The following is a 24,360-nucleotide window of genomic DNA, read 5'->3' as shown; positions in this document are numbered from 1 at the left end:
TTTAAAAGGCTTCGTTTTCTTTACAAACAGAGGTTTTCACAACAGTTAAACTAAAATAAGATGTAGGCAACATTATTATATCAACATTGTTTTGTGATGAAGTAAATGATATTTGCATGATTTCTATTTCTGTTGGGAGATAAATTAGAAATCACAAATTAAAAAGTTAAATCCAGCAAAGCTTTTATTTCGTGTGAACAGTTTGATAACTACAAATACATCTTCAATTCTACCATCTGTCTTAGCTTGTTGTATATACTATATACATAAGTATTTACATCAGAAAGTTACAACCATTTCACAATGGGAAAGGCATTTTATGTAAAACCATCAAATTAAATACAGATAATAGTTTTTGATGTACCACAGATCTCTTTATTACACAGAACTTTACATATTTCCTTATAATAATGCTTGAAAGTATATCTCAGTGAGAAAAACAAACAAAAGTGCAACATCAGTGCACTTATAAATAACAAAGTGCAGACTATCTGTTGAAAACATTAAATAGATGTGTTAGAAAATACATTTTAGTTACATTCATTTAATATGCTTTACAAGGCATTCCTGGTGCCACCATTTCTGCTGGAACATAAAAAAAGATATAAACTAAATGAAAAGATTACTGTGTAAGGACGCTGGCTTTTGTGTACTTTGAAGTATTTTCGCTTTTGCTAGATGGTGAAAAATGTATTATTGTCCCCCATTTTAATGGATAGGAAAAATAGATGAAGAGAAGACGTGGGTGGAGGGAGGGAGAACAGAAGAGAGTCACCACGGTCTGTATGAAATGATTGGCTCCACAGATCTTTAGAACAAATATCCTGTGATTTGCTGAAACCTCACTGGGCATCTGCTTGTTAAATGTGTCACTATGATAACCAAAGAGTTCGTGCCAATGCTTGAAGACACTCAGGGGGTGACCCTGCCTCTGACAAGTGGACACACCTGCAGCTATCTGTCTTTTTCAGTCGATCCAGTTCATGAGAGAACTGGCTCTGTCACCCCGCCACACTCCCACAGGAATCCAGACAAGAAAAGATTTGGCACCAGTATCCTCCACCTGCAAAGACAGTCCACATGCATATAGCTTTGTGTGAAACTACTCTCAAAACAGGGACATCCCACAGCTGGACGTTATTATTACTGAGATCGAAAGCAGGAGGAGCAAGTCCCGCCTTTATCCTTCTCTAACTGAGGGGTGATTGTGTCGGGAACTTCTGATTGCAGCATGTCATTTTCATTTGCGATGATGTGTTTCACCAAGCAGTTTGCTGCCTCATCGATGTTGATATTCTCCTGAAAACAACATGAAAAAGAGACAGCGATGTAAGGGAAAACAACAACTTGATTTATAAAGTGATGGCTACAGAGAGACAACAAATTGTTATCGTGAGGCTATGAACAATTCACAGATTGTAAATCTTTACAGAAAGTGAGCTAATGAAATGGACCAGGACTAAATGAGAGGGCTGACAGAGAGCCAGTTAGCAGCAATAATACACATACAATCTGTGTCTGACCTTTTCATTCACATACGCTGCAAGTGATCTGTTTGCAAACTCATCCATTTACACGTGACCGTAAAAATAAACAAGTGAAGCAAAAATAATAATAATAAGATGTAACTGGTATGTGAAGTAAAAGGTTATTTTACGTTTCCCGAATTGTGCGTTTACACTGGCTTCCTTAAAGTTACATTACCCTGAAAAATTATTTGACCCTCTTTTGTCACATTGGAATGCACTCATTTGTTCTGTGCTATGTTATATTATCCTATGCTGTACAACACACTGCTACATTATACAGAGAGATTTCCTACACAATGTTAGATAATGCTACCCTACTTCATACACCGTGTTCCAAATTATTATGCAAATTGGATTTAAGTGTCATAAAGATTAAATTTTTTGTTGTGCTATTAAATTTATAGATGGTATTGTGTGTCAGGGCTCTTTGAATCACTATAATTAATTTCAGAGAGCTGGGTTGATTAGTTTGTCTGCTGAGCTCAATTAAAGGAAATCTACTTAAGAAGGATGTTCCACATTATTAAGCAGGCCACAGGTTTCAAGAAATATGGGAAAGAGAAAGGATCTCTGCTGAAGAAAATCATCAGATAGTGTAGTGCCGTATGACAAGGTATGAAAACATTAGATATTTAACGAAAACTGAAGCGTTATCGTACTGTGAAGAGATTTGTGGCTGATTCAGAACAAAGACGGGTTTGTACAGATAAAGGCATAATGAGGAAGGTTTCCGTTAGATAAATTCATTGGATTAAGAGAGCAGCTGTTAAAATGCCCTTACAAAACAGCAAACAGATATTTAAAACTGCTGGTGCCTCTGGAACCTCCAGGTGGAGGATCCTCCAGAGGTTTGCGGTGCATGAACCTACTATTTGGCCACCCCTAACCAGAGCTGTGTTCAGTCAAATTTGATTTATACTGTAATAGTTCATGACTTGAAAATTATACTGACCATCATTTGCATTGACCATTTAAGAAAATCTGAGAAAATATCACTTACATAATAATTTGGGACATGGTGTACAGCACTGTACTCTAAAATATCCCAACAATACCACTGAAGTAGAACAAGTGAAGTAAAAGGCCAAATTTAGTTAATTTGCTCTCCTGCATGCTTGTGTGCTACATTACTGAAATATTTACTGTAATTAATATGTAATATTACCTATTTCAAAACCATCCGAATGATTAATTTTAGCACTTCAATATAAAATGTTTGATTAATAAATTTGAAGGTAATTGAAGCAGTGAATTAAGCATGTGTAAGCTATTATAATCATTCAGATAAAGCAAGGCATTATGGGAGATTGTGTTCTTTATCAAATGTCATTTGTAGCTTAAAATGCCAAATATCCATGGCCTGTTATTACTTAAGTAACAGCTGCACATACAATATATCAGGTTGCAACATGTCAGAGTTTAAATTTGGGGGTGGGAAACCAACAACATCACAATCATTCTTCTTTTTGCAACAAAAACAAAGCCAAGATTTGTTCTGGGAAAGAGTCAGAGGTTTGCAGCATTTTGGCCTGTTGCAAGTCTTGTGAGGCATCAAGCTTCCTGCTTACACACCACACTTTATTCACATGAAGTTTACTCATGTTTTTATCTGCTGTGCTTCATGCAGTTTGTCAAAAAAGTAATTGTTTGAGGTAAATAGAGATAGTGTTGACTCGGAGCAGAACTTGCCCTGATATAAGGAGAGCTGAGGCTTCTTGGATAGCAGTGCAGGTGTTTGACTCTGTGTGTGTGGGGGGGAAGAGGGAGGAAAACGGGGGAGAGCCTGATCTCTCCCATCCAGTTGTGACATTCCAGACTGTCGTAGTGAGAGTGTGAACAGAGTGTTAATGTGTATATCACCTTACAGTCAGCAACTACTCGCCTTTAATTTGAATCATATTGTGCCTATTTCTTTCAGCTACAAATGTTTCCAAAATAAACAAGGAAACTAAAAAACTCTTGACTGAACTCCTACTCCTTGCTATTACTCTTAACTTTAGTGTTATCCCGATTTAGGTTAAAGACGAATTTGTTTGATAAGAAGTTTTAATGTTTTTATTTGTACTGGTTGTACAATTTGACATAAATCAATTCACTTTTTTGGCCAATTTTTATGTGACAACCCAACATCTCAATATATTTAATGGGGGTTTATGTGATACATCTGCACAAATGCTGAACAATTGTTAATTGTGATGGAAAACTATTCATAATTTTAAAAGGTTTACAAGTATAATATCTAAAAGTGCCTGTCCAATTGCAAAATAGCTCCAGTTCAGTCCGAACATACATTCCCCACAACTTTTTGCTCTTATCTGACAAGAGCACTTTAACAGATATTTGCTATGCCTCCACACGACTCTGCTAACACAGCCACTCTACTGTTGCCATGTTCCTATAAAGTTCACAACTAGCACATATTGTTGACCACAGATTATTTCACCTGAGCTGTGGTTCTCTGTTGCTCCTCCAGAGCCACCATGATCCTCCTTCTTGTAGCTAACAGCAAATGTGACTTGAACACAGTAATCTTGAACACATCATCAAATTTAAATGTGCTGTCATAGCGATGTAATAATTAAACATTGTTACTGTAATGAGTGGCTTAGATTTCAAGCTCCTTTAAAACCTAGTAAATACTTTTGTAATGAAAATACTAAAGTAGGAAGTTGGCAAAAATTGAAACCAGAGATGGGAATATTAGTAAGAATTCTCTTAGAAAAATTTGACCGTTGAACTGTGAACATGATTTTGACCCTGAACACACCACTGCTTGGATCATCATGAGCAGTGGGCAGCTGATTGCATGTCTGCAATCCATGTTCAACATCTCTGTGGTCCACTCAGAGACGGACCATCTCTGATCTCACTCAAACTTTACATTTATGGACCATTAATTCTTGGTCCATGAATTGATGGTCCATGAATACAAGGTCCAATAAAAACAGATAAGATCCAGCGGTACATGTTCAGATTTTTCTTTCAGAACCATTGACTTGCAGACATACAGACTGGTCACAGACTGGTAATATTTATACTGACTTTCTGTCAATGTTTGCTTGGACTTTATTCTCCATGCTAATGTAATATTTTTCTTTTTCCAAGTTATATATCAGATTATTGGCCTTTCATTTTTAGCATATTACATATATTTCGAAGGTTCCACATCAGGTTTGGTCACTTATAATTTAGCATTAAAAATGTATTTGGATGAGACAAATTTTGGACAGTCAGAAAGTAGAAAGTACTCGTATGGCATTAATCAAACTTAATTTCTGCATGACTGACTCACAAAATGTGAATCTACTGCTTTACAGTTTGTGTAGCCGCTAGAGAATAGAGCTAATGTATTCCAACTGCATTCGTGGACAACCCTTTCTGGAAGACAAAGCAGCTGATGCAAGTGCAGCTGACCTGGAAAAACACAGACGTAGTGTGTGCTGGGAGTCTCTGTGGAAAAGGAGCATTGCACCATTACTGAGGATTTATTCAAATACAAATAGAAGACTAAGCCTGTAAAGTTCAGCTCATCCCATTTTGAATGTGTCGTTTTAGTGATGTCCTCACAAGATAATTGGTTGCTGGGTCAGACAGAGTCAAGGATGTCAACTGCCTCTTAAGGACATTTTCATAAAACAGGCCTTGAAACAGGGGCTGTAACCACTGAGACTGCCTTTAATGTTTCTGCGTGTACACATGTCTCTGTTTCTCTCACCTTAGCAGAGGTCTCAAACCATCCAACGAAGCCATTTTCCTGGCAGAACTGGTCCATCTTTATTCCATTATTGGTCAGTACTTCCTGACCCTGGTCACATTTGTTAGCCAGAAGCACAGTGGCTACATTTTTCCCATTGGCTAGTGTGAGCTTGGAATCCAAGTCCTCCTTCCATTTGGTGACGGCCTCGAAGGAGGCCGGCCGAGTCACATCAAAGACGATGAAGGCGCCCATAGCTTCACGGTAATACACACGGGTCATGTTACCAAACCTCTCCTGACCTGAAAAAATACACACACAGACACAGAAAAAGGGGGAAGAGTGATGAGATCAGAGTTTTAAAACACCATAACTGGGAGACAAATGGGATCTTGTATCTTCTGTGTACCTGTGGCTAGTACACGCACGGCAAAAGTTAACTTCAGAGTAAACAAAACTTCTAAGTGTTTTCATACAATAGTTGGGTAAATTCATGCAATAATTCATGCATAGCTCTTTTCTAACTCAGTATGGTGTCTTGCTTCAAATGGGTGAAGAAGATTGGTAGTTCTTTTGATCAGTCCTGCTGTGGTGTTTCTGACATGAACAGGTGGATAAAAGCACAGTGTTAGCTAGAGAACAGCTGGCAGCATGTCAGCTTAGCTCAAGGACAAATCGGACAAGCAGGTTGTCTTCAAACCACTTCCCTATACTGCTAAGTTTAGTAGTGCTGATACAAAGCAGAAAGTTGCACCTTATGTTACAGGGGACCTTGGTGTCACTTTCTGGTGATAACCACTTTTTAAATGAGTGAGGAATTTAATATATTATTATTCTCTTAAGAGTTCAAGTGTCTGTCCAAATACAGAGAGAATATATTGTCTTACGATCTTTTTTAGGAACCACAAAAAATTGACTCAGGGAGATATATTATACAATAGCTATAATAATTGTTATTATTGTGATATGTATAAAAGGATAAGGTGAGATGCAAAATGAGAAAAATACAAATCACAGTTTAACAGTGACATTAAAGTTTAAAAATGTTGTACTTCACTGAAGCAGTTTTGAAAACTATGCTCTCCATATAAGTATTATGTAATTAAAGTATAAATCAAAACATGTCTTGTGGACAATTCAAATTAAAATAATCATCTGAGCATAGAATCTGGAGGTTTATTTCTAAAGGGTTATAAAGAAGAAAACGGCCAACATTTTAGAGGTTTTTTGGAGAATATTAATGAACTTTTTAAAAAATACATATTTTAGGTGGGATAAACAAAACTTGTACTTTGTGTTTTAAAGCTAAGCTCCAAATTCTTAATGCATTTACATCATTTTGAAAGACATAAACTTATCTGATTTTATTTTACATGCCAGAGAAACCAGCTCTGCCATCCGGCAAGCCCCAATATTTTTAAAGATGGCCGACCAAAATAGAACAGTCAAAGTTGTTTATCCTGGGAAAATACACAGAAACAGCAAGTGATTCATTATGCCACTGACTGGAGAAACTTAAGTCTATCATCAACCACAAAATATTTTCCCACAAAGTCAATTCCTACTGATGTGACAACTAAATTTTCAGTTTTAAATTATGATTTTAAGAACAGATTTATGAACAGTGCATATTATGAAATGCTTTATGGTCCAAACTGAATGGGGAAACAATGCACAACAATTGAGGTTTTCCCACTTCTGGAAACCTTCACACTACTTTACTATTTCCTCTAAAGGAGAAGGTTTTCAGTTCATAATAAAAGCTCTCTGTACACGAAATCTTGAGCCTCAAATCTCCCTCACGAGTCTGAGCCACATGACTGCTTGCGCTTACTGGAGAGAGCGCACAGGAGGGGAGAGAGCAGCAGGTCAGAGGATTCTTCTAAACCTCAGCCGACACTCATGTGACACTGAAACCGTTGTAGCCTTCAGGTTTGTCATCATGCCCACTGGCGTTCAATCGCAAATTAAAAAAAGCTGAATTATTACTCATTTCTGTGGGCAACAAAACTGTGATGATATTCTAAACTCTTTCAGGATGTATGAACAGCATTGCTGTAAGAACAGTCATCACCAGTCAACGCCGTCTAAATATCAACATGCATCCATTTCACGGTGAAGCAACTATGAAATGTGATGGCAAAAAGAAGGAAACAATTTCTCAGAGGTGAAGAATAACAACATCACAGTATCACAGACAATAGAAAGGTGGTCAAGCAATGTAACTCTGGCTTATATATATATATAAATTATTTACTTTTTGGCATAAATGAACATGTAGCAATGCACTAGCTGATCTTAGATGAAGAATTATCATGTTTTTCCACTGCCTACATATATATGTAGACTTCATGAATCACAACTCTGCGTTTTAAAGAATCTGCAAGGTAGAATGATTTAGTCAGATCAGTTTCTACATTTCAGTTTTCATGTCTGTTTTAAGCTAAGGTTGTTCTGATTCCCAAAATATTTTTAAAAATTTATTTTCTATGTTTTTTATATCATATTTTCTTACTAAGCATGTATAAAAACTGAATAAAAAATGGAAAACTCATCTGAAAGGCAGCTGACTGATAATTCTCTTTTTTTATTATTTTCCTGGCTGCTTGTATCTAATTCCATTAGAATGCCGCCCTGGGTGATGAGCCACATCATTCATATTAACAACTGTCACTGTCCTGAAGACATGGCATGTGATGAACCTGAAATAAAGAGCCTCCTTCATTAAAATCACTTAAAATGTTTTTTTATGACATGAAATGTTTCTTATCAAATGAATGCTTAGAAATTGACTTAAGAGTCACTTGGTTTCATGTGGGGCCTTTACCAAAGAAAAAGACAATCCAAAAGTCGAATCTTAGTTTAAAACTAACTAACATTTTTATTTTCAAACATATATTTTTTTCATTTTGTGCCCATAAAGCAGATTCACTGAATTGCTGGGGGAGATACAGACAAAATTAAAGTCACGCTTTAAACGTAATTAGTCGTAATTTTGTCTAACAACTTTTCTTTTCCAGAGATAAAAATATAACCTAAGTGTGCAGCTTCTCCTCCACCACAACTTCCACACATTTCAATAGTTAGTTTATTAAAAGCCAAGTTAAGACAAACGAAGGAGACGTTAAAATAAGTTTGACTTCTGTTTGCCTCCACTGTGTGTTTCTCCCATTCCATATACTATGTGCGTAAAAGTTGCCACCGTACCTGCAATGTCCCACAGCTGCAGTCGCACCGTCTCCTGGTCCCAGGTAAGGACTTTGAGGGCGAAGTCCACTCCGATGGTGGCACGGTAGTTGGGGCTGAAGTTGTGATGAACATACCGCTTGATGATGCTGGTTTTCCCGACCCCGAGGTCTCCTATAACGAGAATCTTGTAGAGGTGCTCCTTATGGTGGTTGTTTTGCATGGCGACCGAGGAGGGCGAGAGCTCAGCATGAATCCACCGTAATGGAGAGGACTCGGAATATGGGAAAAAAAATAAAATAAAACACTCAGGGTAGAATACAGAGAGAAACGTGGAGAATCAGAAGAGGAGGTACGGTAGTTAACGCCCTGGCCCCTCGGAGAGAAGTGGAACGCAGACGTCTGGACCTTGTGACTGAGGACGGGCCGCTGCTGCTGCTGCCTGGGAGTGACCGTTTCTACTACAGTAGAAACACGCAAAATCGGGATTTACGCAAATCCTCCTAGAGGAACGTGTATAAACGATTATCTCTACACCAACAAGGGTGGCAAAAGTACCAAGAGCGTTTACACAAGTTAAAGTAGCGAGCGTAATTGAATTCAAAAGTAAACAGTTGAGATGTCATGGCCTTTAGGATTCTGGTTTTATATTTTCTTGGTTTAAAGATTTCTTGTCCATAAATTTAAAAATAGTGATGGTTTTAGTTAGAAGTGCAATCTATTCCAGAAAATGCATCATAGGCGGACATCCCGGGGAGGGATCGGGGGTCTGGACCTCCCCAATCTTGGAAAAGTCTAGAATCCCCTCCACCCAATATGAACACAGGTAGTGCATAATATGTGAAGAAAGGGATAAAAAGTTTGAATTTCTTCATACACAAAAAATAAATAAATCTTAAAAGTGTGATGTGAATTTGTAGCATTTGGGACTTTCTAACACATCAATGCTTTGATCTGAACATTGATGCAAAAATTTCAATTTGTACAAAATTGTAAAAAACTAGGATCATTCTTATTCCATTTTCCAATTATGCACCACTCTGTGTTGGTTTGTAACAGATTATGCAAAACTTCATGTGACAAAATGTAAAAAACAAAAAAATAAACAAGGAGTTAGTATGTCAAACCCAAAAGCATACTATATAATTAATTACAGTACATTAGCATGAAATCAATCAAGCAATCAAATTTTATTTGTGTAGCACATTTCAGCAAACTGTAATTTCACCTGATTAATTAAGTTCCCTTCAGGGTTCTGGCAATGAAACAGCATCAAAAACAAGGCCATCAGGAAAACAGAGATCACCAAACCCCACAGAAAAAAAAAGTAACACGCCAAGTTTATACTGATCAGTCAAGCACAGGTTTATATACGATGAAATATCTCTTAAAAAATCTCTTAAAATCCCTGAACATTAGTGAACTCAACCCAGTTTGAATGAGATGAAGCAGGTAAAACTCTCAGACATCTTGCTGTTAAATGCACTCTCCCACACCATTTCAATGAAAATTAGCTTCTTGAAAGTGCCTGCACTGATTACTAAAGAATGTGAAAAATGCATAGTCAATAGGGCTTTTTTCTTTGTCTTATCCTTTAAAAAAAAAAAAAAACAAACACACACATCGGAACTTCAAAGCTGTATTTTACTTGCACGCACGACTAAAAGAAAAGGTGTTAAAAGGAAAAAATACTGCACTGATCACAGAATATTATTTACTTGTTTCCTTTTACCAAATTTGTGCTTAAACTGATTAACATAAAGCCCTTGCAAAAAAGTGAGTGGCAAATCACTTAAAAGGATTTCTAAACAAAGTCAAGCATTTTACTTTAACCAAACAAACAAAGCAAAAAAACATATCAATACAAAAAATGACAAAATAAACACATTTAGTTTTTTGCAAAGTGATGCATCCCTTTATTGAGAGAAATTATCTTTGAATGCTCCAGAGGGGGCAATCCATCGTGAAACATGGCAGCAATGATGTGAAATTGGAAGCAGGGACTAAAGACATCAATTCTCTGCAGTGCTTCCCTGAGACAGAGAAAAAAGCTCTGGACCGGACAAATTGACAAAAAACACACTGATAAATCATTTCCCTTTTACATGTTCAATGTAGAATTTACAACCTGTTACAGCACGATCAATCCATTCTGGTTTGTGTTTGTGTTGGCAGTAACAGCATGGATTTAGGAGGTGGCTAATTACCAACAGCATAAAAATCAGCAAACATAATTGGAGAAAAGAAGGAACACTGGATAAAAAAAAAACAAAACAAAAAAAAACACATTCAACATCAAGATGCAAATCAGCTGTATCTATGTCATTAAAATTTAGAATAAAGATATAAAGTAAGTGTGTGAAGAAACTTAAAAAATGATACAAATTAGTTATCAAATACAGTGGTTGTATTTTTCATCTTTTTATACAGGAGTGTTTCAACATCAGCTTACCTTATTCATAGGTACCAATCTTATCATTTTAGACTTCTGTAAACATTTCAGATTTTGAAAACTGGTGAACAATCCAACCCTTTTCAGTATATTTAAAGCTCTAAAAACACTAAAAGGAAGTAGCAAGGAAATGTTTCCATTAAAACTTCAATCAGTAAGTTTTCATGCCTTTATGCATGTGCTGGGTCAACCTTTTTAGTACAACGAGAGGAAGCCAGACCGCAGCGTTCCATGTGATCAATTGCAGTTCCATATTTTTAAACCAAGATTGAAACGAAATACATTCAATTTAAAGGATTCAGAATTGTAATCAAGGCACTCATTTGTTCTGATTTTGACTTAAAAGCATCTATATTTTGGGGATGGGTTTGGCTGCGACTGCGATGCTCTCAATAGCGCACTCGTCGCTTCCCCGGCGAATTCGGAAGTAGCCTTCCTCGCCCCATTGGGCACCCCAGCTGTTCTTGACAATCCAGTACTTCTGTCCGGTCTTATGGCAGCGGCCATAGCCCACCAGCAGCACTGCGTGGTTGGTCAGCTCGAAGGGATTGATGGAGTCTGCAAGGCCTGTGTGGTGGTAGATGCCTCCTTTATAGGCCATGAAGTCAGGGTACACCTGTAGACAAACACTAATTAATAATAGTTCACCTTTTTCTACCATTTTGTTTTGTTGTATGTTGAACAAATTAATGTTATCTTTTTGTTTAGATTAATATCACAATCCACAGTAATACATATTTTAAAATAAAGCTTTTGGCATATATGACCTTTCAAAAGTTTATTTATTAGAAGATCTCCATCTTGCAGAGACACATCTAATACATTTTTTAGCAGAGATAAGTTTTACATATGAACATCAGAGAGACATTAAGCAGCTAATGTACCTCCAAAGCAACAGCCATCGGTCCATTGTTGACCAGTTCCAACATCATGGCCGTCTCACTGCAGCCACCGTAGAATCCGCCTACATATCCATACTCTGCGGTGTACATTTTGCCGCAGTTTGCAGGCACGCCACATGGCGTGTCCTTTGCAGTGTACGGAAAGCAAGACTCATCCACAATGCCGAAATCCTGTACATATTTCCCAATCAGGTAAGGGAAGCCCCCATCGCAACCTTACAAAGGTGAAAAAAGTAGAAATCTTTAAGTACCGTAAATAAAACATTTTTTAAATGTTTGTTTATCTCACAATAGACTGCAGATATTATTCTACAAACAGAAAATAAACTACATCGGCTTTAGCAGAAAATGCTTTCATTTGTATTAGAAATAATATCTTTTAGAGCAGTGGGCCCCCGGGCCGCGGTCTGGTACCGGTCCGTGGACCAATTGGTATGTATTTGAGTTTGGATAATCTTTTATTTTGAAAATCCTTTAACCGGATTCTCTCAGTTACGTCTTGCACACCAATATTGAGCCCACAAGCAGCAAAACGAGTAAGAAACAGATCAGATGTCTTTGGAAAGTTTCTTTGCGATTTTAGATCGTGCATATTCAACACACCACACACTGCAGGACTTTGTAAGATTGTCGTAAAGGGAAAATTGGGGGGGGGGGGGGGGGGGGGAACGCTTTAGAGGGAACACCAACATGCAGAAGCATTATCTGACGTCCCCCCTCACACCCCGCAGCAAAATTGCCAAGTCTTGACTGGTCCGCGGTAATAAAAAGGTTGGGGACTACTGTTTTAGAGCATTAGTTTACCTTGAGAGTATTCAGAGCAGGAGACCACTTGTTGAGGACTGAGGACAGGGCTATCGCTGTTGTTGGTGAGGATCCGAACTCGAGCTTCCAGCATTCCCATGGTGGCAAAGGAGTAGCAGCTGCCGCAGGATGCTAAAACACAACAAAGATGGAGAGAAAACACTGCTATGAGAAATAACAACATGGCACAGTGAAAAGACAGCTTTTTAAAAGATGTTTTCTCCCCACTACATGCAAAAGTTAACATATAATTTATATAATATTCTGCCCCCAGCTGCCACTGACCTGTGCCTAGCAGGTCAGTGCAAAGTGACTTTAAGCTGGATATTTCCATATAACAGAATGGTCTCGTTGGGGCAGCTACAATAATAAAGTGTTTTTTGGACTAAATTCAGCGCTAAATGTTTTTCGATACTCTTGCCACAGCACACTTATCTGACCGTGACAATGTATGCATACCAATAGAATGAGGCAGTCACAGAGAACAGATTAAACAAAGTTTGTATACATGAGTCAGGCATTAGGTTGCTAATAAAACGATCTAAAGGAACAAATTAGGTAAGGAGCAGAGGCCACAGGGATGTGCAGGGCGATTTAATTGCAGTAATGATTCAGGGTGAGACAGAGGAGAGTATATTTGGGACTAAAGCCTTCAGCTTATTAGTAGCAATAAGGTAAAACAGACTTTCGTTTTGATCCATAGTTTCACAAAGTTCTGCAGTTTATGAGAAGACTCGTAGCAAGAACAAAAAAAAAAATCCATTTAACCCATAAGACAGAGCGTTACAGAGGGTTCATAGAACATGATAAAATTTTGATTAGATAAAAAAAATCACAAATATGTTTGGTTCTTTCAATATGTCAATAGTGTCTTTTAGTCCAGAGCCGTCACATTACAGGAGACACATCCATGTGTCTCTAATCTGTTATCAGCAGGACGTGCTCATCATAAGACTGTTTTATATTCCTCCTGATTGCTGCTCAAACTGATGTGATTGATTCGGAGTTGGTCACAGATTCGTCTGTGTTCTTTTACCTCTTTGACAAGTGTCACATTCAGAATTTTATTTCCTCAGGCAGAGGAGATTATCAAAGAGAGCTATCTTCCAGTGATGCACACAGCCACAGCCTATAGATCACACACTTCGACATCTGTGTGGCTGTTTTTTTATGATGCTTTGTAGAACAAAGAGATTCTGCAAGTGATGAAATTCCTGGAAAGTTCTAAACAGTTGCCCTTCAAATCCAGATCATTGTAAAGATAAATTATTTACAAAGCAAGTTAACCCCGAGGTGAAGAGCTGTCAGGAGTTGAGTAAAGGGAGGGATTTCCAGACCTTAGATTTTCAAGCACAGCTCACAATAGCTAACAAGAAAAAGAAGAAGAAGAATGCTCTACAAAAACAGAACAGCAGGGAGACAACAGATTTCAAGCTCGATTATGCAGGGACATTTCTCATCCATCTCATTATAGATACATTTACAAGGTAAAACGCTTCTTCTCCAACTGTTAATGTTCAATGTTTTTATGTTGATGTAAATGCCTCATATCTGAAATTCCCCTATCTTACTTAAACGATAGGGGGAACAGAAGGAAAGAGAATCTAGTCAATACTTTGATCAGCATGAGCAACTGTTTTCACCAAGTGAGTTATCACTGGGCAGTGTAAAGTCCTCAGGAGGACATTGCAGAAGCCTCTTTTTAGCAACCCTGCTGCCACAAGTAATTTCTCTTCTCCAGCTGGAAACACTTAGCAGAAGTATCTGCTCATTTAAAAGACACAGCAAAGCAGGAAATAAATGTTTCATGTAATTTGTTCAGATAACTGAAATGCAAGAAATGTAGATCACATTTGGGACGTAGATACGTCAAACGTTTTGTGACAAACTGGACTCGACTCATGCAATAAAAATAAAATAAGCTCCGTAGCCCTCCACAGTACATTGAAGGGCTATTCCATTGAAGCACTTTGGATTTCTCTAGATGCTTAAACCCCACCCTATAGAGGCTCTCTCAGATACTCGAAGCACTCCGCTACTGTAATCTCTCCACTCACTCACAACAGTGTGCAGAAAACAGGAAGAGAGCAGCAAGCAGACCCAGAAGGGCAAAGAGGAAAGGAGGCAAAGCGAGTGGTGAAATAGTTTCCGAGTGGAAATTATTACTGGCAGCTGTCAAACGTAAGCCTGCATCCGATCCTTCAGGCCATTCTAATATTAGTGCTTGAAATTTTCAGTTCCTTTGAATTAAAACAATAAGACTTGAGTTTCTCACTTAGACTAGCTTCAAAAAGTTAAAAAGATAAAAAAAAATTTATCAAATTTTAAAAAGGAAATGAATTGATCAAAAGAACACCTTGTCAAAATTATTATACGATTGTAATGAAAGGTCACCTTGATTTCTCACAGGGCTAACAAAGCTGACGCCATCAACGTTTCTCCAGTCCCAGTGTTCGGGGAGGGCTGCCGCCATCTTGGCTAAACCAGCTTCCACAGGAGCAGGCCGAACGCGTCTGAAGAATACATCAAGAGGCAGTTTTAAAGGGGAAAACCTGCGCCACACATCTGTGGCAAGCAAATGGCAATTCAATCAATAAAGATCATAAATTGATGTTACTTAGCAGGAAATCAGATTTACACACTGCCTATCATGCAAAAAGGATGAAATGAAGCACTCACACAGGGATACGAGAGGCAGGGCCGCCTGCTCTGTAATGCAGTTCTTGCAAAGTGTACATCTCATGCTCAGGATACACCACAGCCTTCCAGGAGCTCTGAACGGTGTTGATTAAATCAATGAAGTCCCAGTTGGTTTTATACGGCTTCGGGAGCAGTCTGGGGAAAGAGTAATGAAAGAGCTGATGCAGATTTTATCCAAGGAAACAAACTAAGAAAAAGCAGTCACTTTAAGGACATACTGGACATTTCAGGTTTGTGTACAGTGCTAACATAAAATCTACAATTAAATTAAAAAACACAACATATAGGATCCAATTAGGCTTGTCTCTCATATTAAAATACAAGCAGATATCCAACATCATTTTCATTAAGCCCACATTTCTGTAGTAAAAGTGTTTTTATTGATATCCTGTAATACTCTAATCCCTACCATATTGTTTCTTTACTAGCTATAAGATGACAATCATCTAAATTACCAGAAATAAAGAATTTCAAGCGTCATTCTGTGTGCAATTGAGAATGCATGTGAGAAAAAGATGGAAAGAAAAATTTCAGTTAGAGGTACAAAACAGTGGAGACATTTTACTAAACTTTCTGCAAACAAAACTCTTGCCTTGAATCATGTTATCACAGAAAGCAGTTTCATGTGACCAGAAACTGTATGCTCAGGCTTTCATAGCAAAAGTCAGATAGTTAGATAAGGTTTCCTCACACACATGAGGGGAACTATTGAGGAAGAAAAAAATCTAATATGACGCAGAAATGTAAGAATTGCACATTAGCTCTTCTTGTATTCCTCTGGATCCCTCGCAAGTTATGATTACCAGTTCAAATTCCTAGCATTTGTACTTTGCCAAAATACTCCCAACTGGTCGTAATTTAGGTACCCGCTGCTGAAGACCGGCTTAGAATCTGCTCTGGGCGGCACAGGCTTCGCCCTCTTGCCCACAAAACAGGCCCAGTTGCGCCCCAGCACATCGTGGACCCATCCTGGCAGGGTTTGGTCACAGTAGCTGGTCACCTTGGAGCCTTCCTGGGTGTACTGCAAGAGTCAGCAGACAAACAAATTATGGCTTCTAGTCTTATACACACAAACACTGTACTTCTCTGCAAAAATAACACTTTTAAAAGGTAAATTATTTACAGTAACTTTTTTAAATAGTGTTCTTTATATTCAAACTCAGTGCCAGTAACAACTTCACATATACTCAAAAGTTGGGCTTTTTGTGAAGCATTTGAAGTGTTCTTCAGATGGTTTGACACAGCAAACTTCTTAAAATAATTTTATAGATAACGCGGTGCAAAACTTTGACTTTATTAAAGATTTTGTATACTCGCTAAATCATGCATCTTAGCATACAAATATATATACTCCCAAACTAATCTTTAGTTTGGGAGAAACTAGAAAGTTGTTCACAAAACAAGTATTTTTGTCATCAGCAAGGTCCAAACATTATTATGTCTCAATATTTGGCCACCCTTCTTATCATAATTGTCTGACTTTACTTAAATTGAATGGTTTGCTGCTACAAACCCTACTTTTAAACAAGATCTATATCTTTTAATTTTCTAGGGTAATTCTTGCAGCTTTATTAGCTTGATTTGTCTACTTCAAAACCAGTTTATGTGTTTGGGATCAACCTGCCTTTAGGACAGTTTCAATGCTTTTCTCATCTGTCATAAACATTTACCTCAGATGAAAGGAAATTAGATACGACATTCAAAACGATTTTATGGTCAGAAAAGCCAAAGATTAAGCTATTTGGCCACAATGATAAGAAAGCAAAGAACATTAAAATTCTCTGGAATGGTAGAAGCAGCATCATGCTGCGGCTACAGTTGGATGCCAGGGGTGGTGCTGTACCATAAAATTTATAAGAACACTAAATAAGAAGAAAACACATCAAACTGGGTTAAGAACTCATAAAGCAGGATAACATTAAACCTTTAGGGTAGCTACTGACCTCAAGTCTTCAGAAACTTTCTGGACTATGCTAAATGTCAAGTACATGACTGGACCCACTAAATTTAAAAGAGCTCTGTTGTGTCTCCAAATCCACCATGATGATAGTGACAAATATTTGCGAAAGTATTGTATGTACATGTTTGAGAATGTATAAAAATTGTGACCCTATCTGGATAAGATAAATTGCACAGTAAATTTTGTGCATTTAAACATGGATTTAAATAGTCATTGAAGTTGTTTGTTGCATATGCATTTAACCCAAAAAGAATGACTCATAATTAATTAAAAATCCACAATCATGTCTATGACAAGAATGCATGTATGTACTGTATACTTGTTACTGGCACTTTTGGCGATTTCAATAAAAAAAACAAATCAGGTGTTTATTGAATCACAGGTTCCAGAAGACAGTATGATACAATAAAACCTTGCAAGTCATACATCTTAACAGATAATGAGGAAGTTAAATCAGAGGAGGGAAAATAAAATGGCTGGGAAACTTCCCTCAGCTCGTTGTCATGTGAGTGACAAGAAAATAGCACATGACCAGGGGCTTAACTTTAACTTTGTTGCTTTGAACTTCGTCCACCAATCTTTACATACAATCAGAGGAAATGAGAAAGGGTGAAAGCACAGTTAAAAAAAATATTCAACAGCAAACCCATCACATTTCCACTTAACTCCTAGTCAAATGACAGATTTGACTATGAGTGAATCAGCAGAGCAACACATGCAATATTAGATGTGTTTTGGAGTATAATTAGAGCTTAAAAAAAAAATTTGAATTTGTTTTACTGTTACCTTGAAAAAGGCAAACCATTTGTAGCCACCGAGCACCACCTCAAAGCCCTGGTTGTAGATGAGGGTGAAGAAGCCTGTGGTTCCCAGCTCATCTGTGGCTACAGACAGTTTCTCCAGGGTCACAGTCACTGTGCTCCCACCTGTGGCTGAAGAGAAAACTAACATAAAATCACATGACTTCATAACAGTCTATGTGACCTCTCAACTATCAGAACGCCTAATGTAGTTTTTATATTTCATTTCCTGTGTCATCTCTGAGACATAACAACAATTATAAGCAAAGAAATGTAACACTGAGTGAAACTTATAATGATGTAAGCTGTCAGCTTTCTTTATCTGAAAAAGGCCTCAATGTGTCACATGATGTCAAAATGAATTAGCTGCTATTTCCTTCTTAGCTTCTTACCTTCAACAGAGCAGTTCACGGTCTTGTCGTGTCCCCCTTTGGACACCTGGAACACCCATGTCCCCAGCAGGTCTTCATAGGTGCAGTTAGCTGGTGTGTCCCCCAATGACCCCTCAACCCAAAGCAGGAACACACACACGAGGACAGCGCTGAACCTCATATTCACTCACTGCTAGCTTTACCTGCACTGGGAACACTGGGAAACCCACCCCGGTGTAAAGACAACAGCGTTCACCCTGACTGTCAGGCACCTGTCCTGCTATTCTGCCCTTTTAACGGGCAGTAAGTGGCGGAAACTCAAGGTTTACCCTCAATTTAACTTGTTCCGTCAAGATGGTTCGCCACAGCTTGCGTCACAATACGCATGCGCGGCAAACGGCTTCCTGTGTATCCCAGATGCTATGTGAAACCCAAAATGATGACTTTTATTTAGTATTTTATAGATAATTCATTGATAAATAGCCTAAGTAAACTCTGTGTAAACTCAATAATAACCTCGTGAGTGCAAGACATCACACACTTAAGGCAAACAAGAAGCAATAAAACGCAATAAATCACATTTTCTACAAAAATTGACGTGCACGGCAGTAATCCTCTTGTTGCAGTGTGTTCTTTGTTTCTTCTTCCCCTTTTTAGTTTCGCTTTGTCCAGAGTGGTTTTATGTAGTCACATGACCACTGATGCTGATTGAGGAATCAAACAGAAAAGGTATTGTGAAGTAAAATCAAAGGTAATCAATGTGTGACCTCAATTACAGACACAAATTGCTCAATCATTTACAAACAGTGAATTAACGCTGGACACACTCTTGTTCTGTATCGCCAAGAATAACAGAGATTCAGCAACAGCCTTTTCATTATGCACTTAATCATTTCAGTTATATAACACTATTATTTAGATTGTTCAAGGTCTACATTTTAACGAAAAGCCTCTTTTCTAAAAGACTTTTCATAATATTTTCTATTGTCTATTATTTTTTATTCCAATGCAAGGAAGGAAATATGGACACTGCCTAGATAGATTAATATTGATTGTCTTACACCCAAATGAATGTTGTTCAGGGTATATGTTGATTGAATTAACCCTCTGATGCGTGAGTGACTGACTATACAGTTTTCCGTGAGTTTTATTTAAATAGCTATGAATTTTTATTTTATTTATTAAGATGATAAAAGAAAGAACCTTGAACACATTGATCAGCAGGTTTTGCATGTCATTCAACACACACTCTCTCTTGGTTTTCTTATTCAGACACACACAGAGACACACACGGGCACGCACACACAAATAATACACACGCACAATAAAGTATAGGCTGTAATGTTAGCTAGTTGGTTAGATAAGTAGTGTTAGCTAACTTTGAAGAAGGCTAATATGTTGATTTGTGACAATAACACTGTCACAATATTCATGATTGACACATACACACACATATTTGTGAGGTAAAAAATAAAGATAATACTTATGTAAGAGTTCTTGCTATGTAAAATATTATTACTCAGAGGTGACACTTAGGACTCAGTGTGTATGTTTAACAAAAAAATGGTTTCCTGACAGTGACAGTTGGTAAGGAACAAGAATTCCCATTAAATTCCATAGGAAATGAATGCGGGTCATTTTGGACTCACTCACAGGAGAATGGGATAGTAATATAAAACATGCTATTTTTTAAAATATATAAAAGGTAAATTAAAAATTTGAATTTCATGATATCAGTAACATATTTTTTGAGGAATACCTGGAATAAGAAGTGATGAAAACTTTTCATTACAAAGATATTGCAAAAAGATGACCTCACCGGGTCAAAAAGGACCCACTTATGCATCAGAGGGTTAAATCTAATTGAACTGAAATTAATTGAGCTGCACAATTACATAATTGCGAGCATTATTGCCTTGTGTTTTTGAAGGTCCTGGATTTAATCTTTTCAAATATCAGGAAGCCTAATTCTGATGTATTTCATCTCTTGCTATTGCTGACATATATGCAATAATAAGCAATGAAATGTAATATAAAGCGTATTATATCAATATTAGATAACAGCTAATCATCTTAGCATTGTTTATCAGAAACAGGCCTTGAAGTGTCACAGGATATCAAATATTATCTCCAACAAAGTAGTTGACTGTCACGACTGATTTTTGGGGTGTATAACTTCACCCCAACATGTCCACATGTATGCATTGCATACAAAAAAATGCCTATAGGTCACCAATAAATTACATTGTATTTAACTGTGTTAACTTCACAGTTATGCAGAACGACAAGTGTCAACAACTAAAGGTTTTAATTTTCTATACAGACATTTTTAATCCTGTAAATAGTATGTTTTCAAAAATGAATTTAAGTTCAAGTCTGTGCTTTATGTGCTGCTGTTATGTTAAAAGGACCATAATGCCTTATGCAATCAGAATACAAGGCAACATGACAATGAACATTAGATCTCGCAGCAAGAGAAAGTCAGATGTCAACTGAGATTTTGAGATGCTGTTCAGACCATGTTTGCTGTCTTTGTCCGTCACATCCAAAACTGTGTGTTCTAACAATCTCTGTGGGAGAATTTTCTCCTCACTTGTCCGCTGAAAGAGGTCAGAGAGTCAGCCTGCCTGTTGTCATGTTTGTGTGTGGGTGTCAATGCCTGCTGATGGCTCTGTTATTAAAGGGGTTAAAGAGCTTATTTTAGCTGGCGGGCACTTAAGGGAAGTGCTGGAGGCTTTTATCACCATGGTAACCATGACATGGACTGACTCATCTCCTTGACAGACCATAATAAGCACTCATCTGAAGAAGGGACTGAAGAGGAATTAGTCACGCAGTCTCATTAGTGCCATTACGCTGTGTTGAGGTGCGAATGCATGTGATTGCATTGCTTTTGGGACCATGTGTAGGTTATTGCATTTGTGGGATTTTATGCCTGCAGGCGAGCACATACGTGCGTGCAATAAAGCTAAGAGAAGAGTGGGAAGCTAGATGGGTGATGTTTCGAATGTTAACAGGCTGAACCCACTAAGCCTCAGTGAGTGACTCATTGAAAGTCGTGTTTCAATCTTGATATAGTTCTCGCTTTCACAGGCAGGAAATTAAAACTCTAACAACTCTGGGTTCAGCTTTATTGGCAGCCAGAGATTTGTTCTCTGCCTGCTCTGATTCCTCTCTGCCACTTTTACATGTTTTCTTCTTCATTCAAGCCTTTTTTTTATTCCTCAATTTCCGTTCACTGAAGTCTTCTTCTTTGTTATTTCCTCATGTATGTAAGAGTTACTTCATTTACAGCTTAAACAAACACAAATAATATTTTTTTGAATATTAAATAAATTATTTCTACCCATCCTCAACTGAATGCTTTTATGGACATTAATCACATTGTGGACTTTTTCTATCCTGGTTTTCAGTGCAAGATTAACATTGTACTAAAACAGCACAGTTCAGGATTTTTCATCCTTTTAGTAATCAACTCTGAGAGTTCTGTGATTCTTGTACTTTGAGATCTTATTGCAGCATTTTAATGAGGACCAGATTGTTTTTTCTCTTTTGAAATACTGGGTTGGGATTAAAGGTGTTGAACTGTATTGGCTTCTTTCCTATTTAAGTGATCAAATGCTTCGTGTAAATATCAAACAATGTTTGCCCCATTCGATTCTTCTTTCTTGAAGGGTTCCTCAGATCTCAATTCTTGATCCTCTTCTTCTTTATTTGTACCTGGTTCCTTTGGAGTCTATTTATAACAAACATGGCATTTCCTTCCACTGCAACTTCCTGATTTACCTACTTCTTGCACCTAATAATCCATGTTTCCAACCCCTATTAAACTGCCTTGAAGGTGTCAAAGCTTGGATAGCTCTACATCTTTTGGGCTTCAATGAAAGAAATATAGAGATTATTTTATCAAAGACCCCGCGTACTCATTTTTGTTCCCTCAAGTCATTCATCAAAAAGCATGTAACAAACTATGGACTCAGATTTTAAATGTAATAAACAGATCAGCTTTGTTTTGCAAAAACGTCATTCCTTTTAAGGTAAATAGCTAAACTTAAGCAAGTTTTGCCAAGGTATGACTTGAAGAGAATAATTTATGCTTTTATCTTAATTTGTCTCAACTATTACAATGCATGTAATAATGGTGTCAGTCAAGCATACTGTTTTATATCTGCAGCTTATTAAAATTGCTGCTGCCCCCGTCTTTTAACTGGTTCACTAAGATATGAGCCCATCTTACCAGTCACGTCCTTCCTTGATTATCTCCCTGTGAATCACATAATTAATTTCAAATGACTTATAAATGCTGAAATGGTCTTGCTCCTTCATTCCTCTCTGGTTTACTTCAGCCTCATCTTCCATCACAGGTCCTTGAATCAGCCAACCTGCTGATTTTAATTGTTCCAAAAACTAGGCAGAAAATTAGAGAAGATTAGGTTTTTTTTGTTGTGGCTCCCAATCTTTGGAATACATGGTCTTTGGATATTAGACAGGCATGTTCACTTCCTGCTTTTAAGTCTCTTAAAAACACATTTTTTTCAATACCATTTGCCCCATTATCTTAATTTTGTACAACACTGGGTGAACATGCATGCTGTTTTAAAATATGCTTCATAAATAAATTGTATTTTCACCTAAATAGTAGTATTATTTATGCATTTGTAAAAGCATTCATATCTGAATTTTTTTTTAACCCTCCAGGGGGTCTTTTTTGTGGGCTCTAGTGTCCCTTATATGATAGTAGGCTGACAGGAAACGGGGAGGGAGAGGGGGGAAGACATGCGACAAATGTCGTCGGGTCCGGGAGTCGAACCCGCCATGGCCGCGTCGAGGACTCAAGGCCTCCAAATACGGGTCACGCTAACCACTACGCCACGTCCCCATATCTGATTTTTTGATACATTGCAACCACAAACTTACGGTTTTATGACATAAACTAAGATTTTATTTTTTTTTTTTCCTGAAAAGCTAATTTAGAATAATTGAGATTGGGTGGAGAGTTTTTATAGACATCTGTTTTCAAGTCCTGTCACAGTTTCTCAATTGAATTTTTGTCTGAAATTTGACTGGACCAAACACAAGAACATGCTTTCATCTAAATTAAGTTAAGATGTTAATATAGGTTGAGGGGAGACCACACATCTAATGTGTGGTTGAGACACATTAGATGTGTTCTATAGTGTTTGTTCTATCGTGAACAAACACTATAGAACATATAGTGTTTGTTCCACAAACAAACACTATATGCAAAAAATGTCTCTGCTGCATAATTCCATTTCACAATTATGTACTAATTTGTGTTGGTTGATAACATTAAATGCCCAGTAAGTGCATTCAATTTAGTTTTAGTGATGATGATAGTTGGAAAGAAATTGCCATGATGCCTTCTTGGTTCATTTTATGAAATGGGGTCTGGCCCTGTCTGCATTTAATTTAATTTATTATTGCATTTATGCAAGAATAAGTAATTTATGAAGCAGTCAACAGTTCAAAGTGGTTGAGTCATCATCAGCGCTGTTACATACTTGATGAGATTTGACTGAATATACTTTTGCATGATGTCTGAAAGGCATCAGCCTACTCATTCTGCTCATTTTAGTGTTGTTTTAGCATGCCTTAATGGGAGTTTTATGATCATTTTAGTACTTAAGGGTTTTTAATTGTCCGAAGCGTGTCTGATGTTATCTCTCAGCAGCAACACTGCCTCCATCTATTGTTTGTTGTCCAAACAGATTGATCAGAATGAAGAAAATCAAAAACAAGTTTGTGTTTTATGTGGAGCCTCTCATGACAAAGTGAGAAACTCAAGTTAATCACTTTAATCTTACATTGTTTGCACTCAAGTGGACTCATCTGGTGGAACATCATGGCTGGTTATCCATGCAGTACATCCATACCTGCGCAAAGTGCAACAAAAGGTTTTCACCTTGATAAAATGTATGTTCTTGCCTCATGAACATGATGA

The 24,360-nt window shown here is 37.5% G+C and overlaps 2 protein-coding genes across 2 annotated transcripts; both read right to left on the bottom strand.

Moving 5' to 3' along the window:
• Window positions 1-158: 158 nt before the first annotated feature.
• On the bottom strand, window positions 159-9,077 carry rab38a (RAB38a, member RAS oncogene family). The gene is made up of 3 exons (XM_032545353.1): window positions 8,431-9,077; window positions 5,245-5,525; window positions 159-1,299 (listed from the first exon to the last, which is right to left on the bottom strand). Exons 1-3 carry the CDS (start codon window positions 8,630-8,632, stop codon window positions 1,144-1,146), a joined length of 639 nt encoding a protein of 212 aa, XP_032401244.1. The 5' UTR covers window positions 8,633-9,077; the 3' UTR covers window positions 159-1,143.
• Window positions 9,078-10,296: 1,219 nt separating this feature from the next.
• Window positions 10,297-18,773, bottom strand: ctsc (cathepsin C). Its single transcript, XM_032545352.1, has 8 exons — window positions 18,420-18,773; window positions 18,014-18,159; window positions 16,134-16,288; window positions 15,247-15,402; window positions 14,962-15,080; window positions 12,568-12,699; window positions 11,746-11,978; window positions 10,297-11,477 (listed from the first exon to the last, which is right to left on the bottom strand). The coding sequence occupies exons 1-8, from the start codon at window positions 18,577-18,579 to the stop codon at window positions 11,211-11,213; spliced, it is 1,368 nt and encodes a 455-aa protein (XP_032401243.1). The 5' UTR covers window positions 18,580-18,773; the 3' UTR covers window positions 10,297-11,210.
• Window positions 18,774-24,360: the final 5,587 nt, after the last annotated feature.

This window comes from Xiphophorus hellerii, chromosome 18, assembly GCF_003331165.1.
Source record: "Xiphophorus hellerii strain 12219 chromosome 18, Xiphophorus_hellerii-4.1, whole genome shotgun sequence".
NCBI classification, from domain to species: Eukaryota; Metazoa; Chordata; class Actinopteri; order Cyprinodontiformes; family Poeciliidae; genus Xiphophorus; species Xiphophorus hellerii.
Note: the sequence above shows the minus strand (reverse complement) of the source record. Positions and strands in the feature narration are given on the sequence as shown.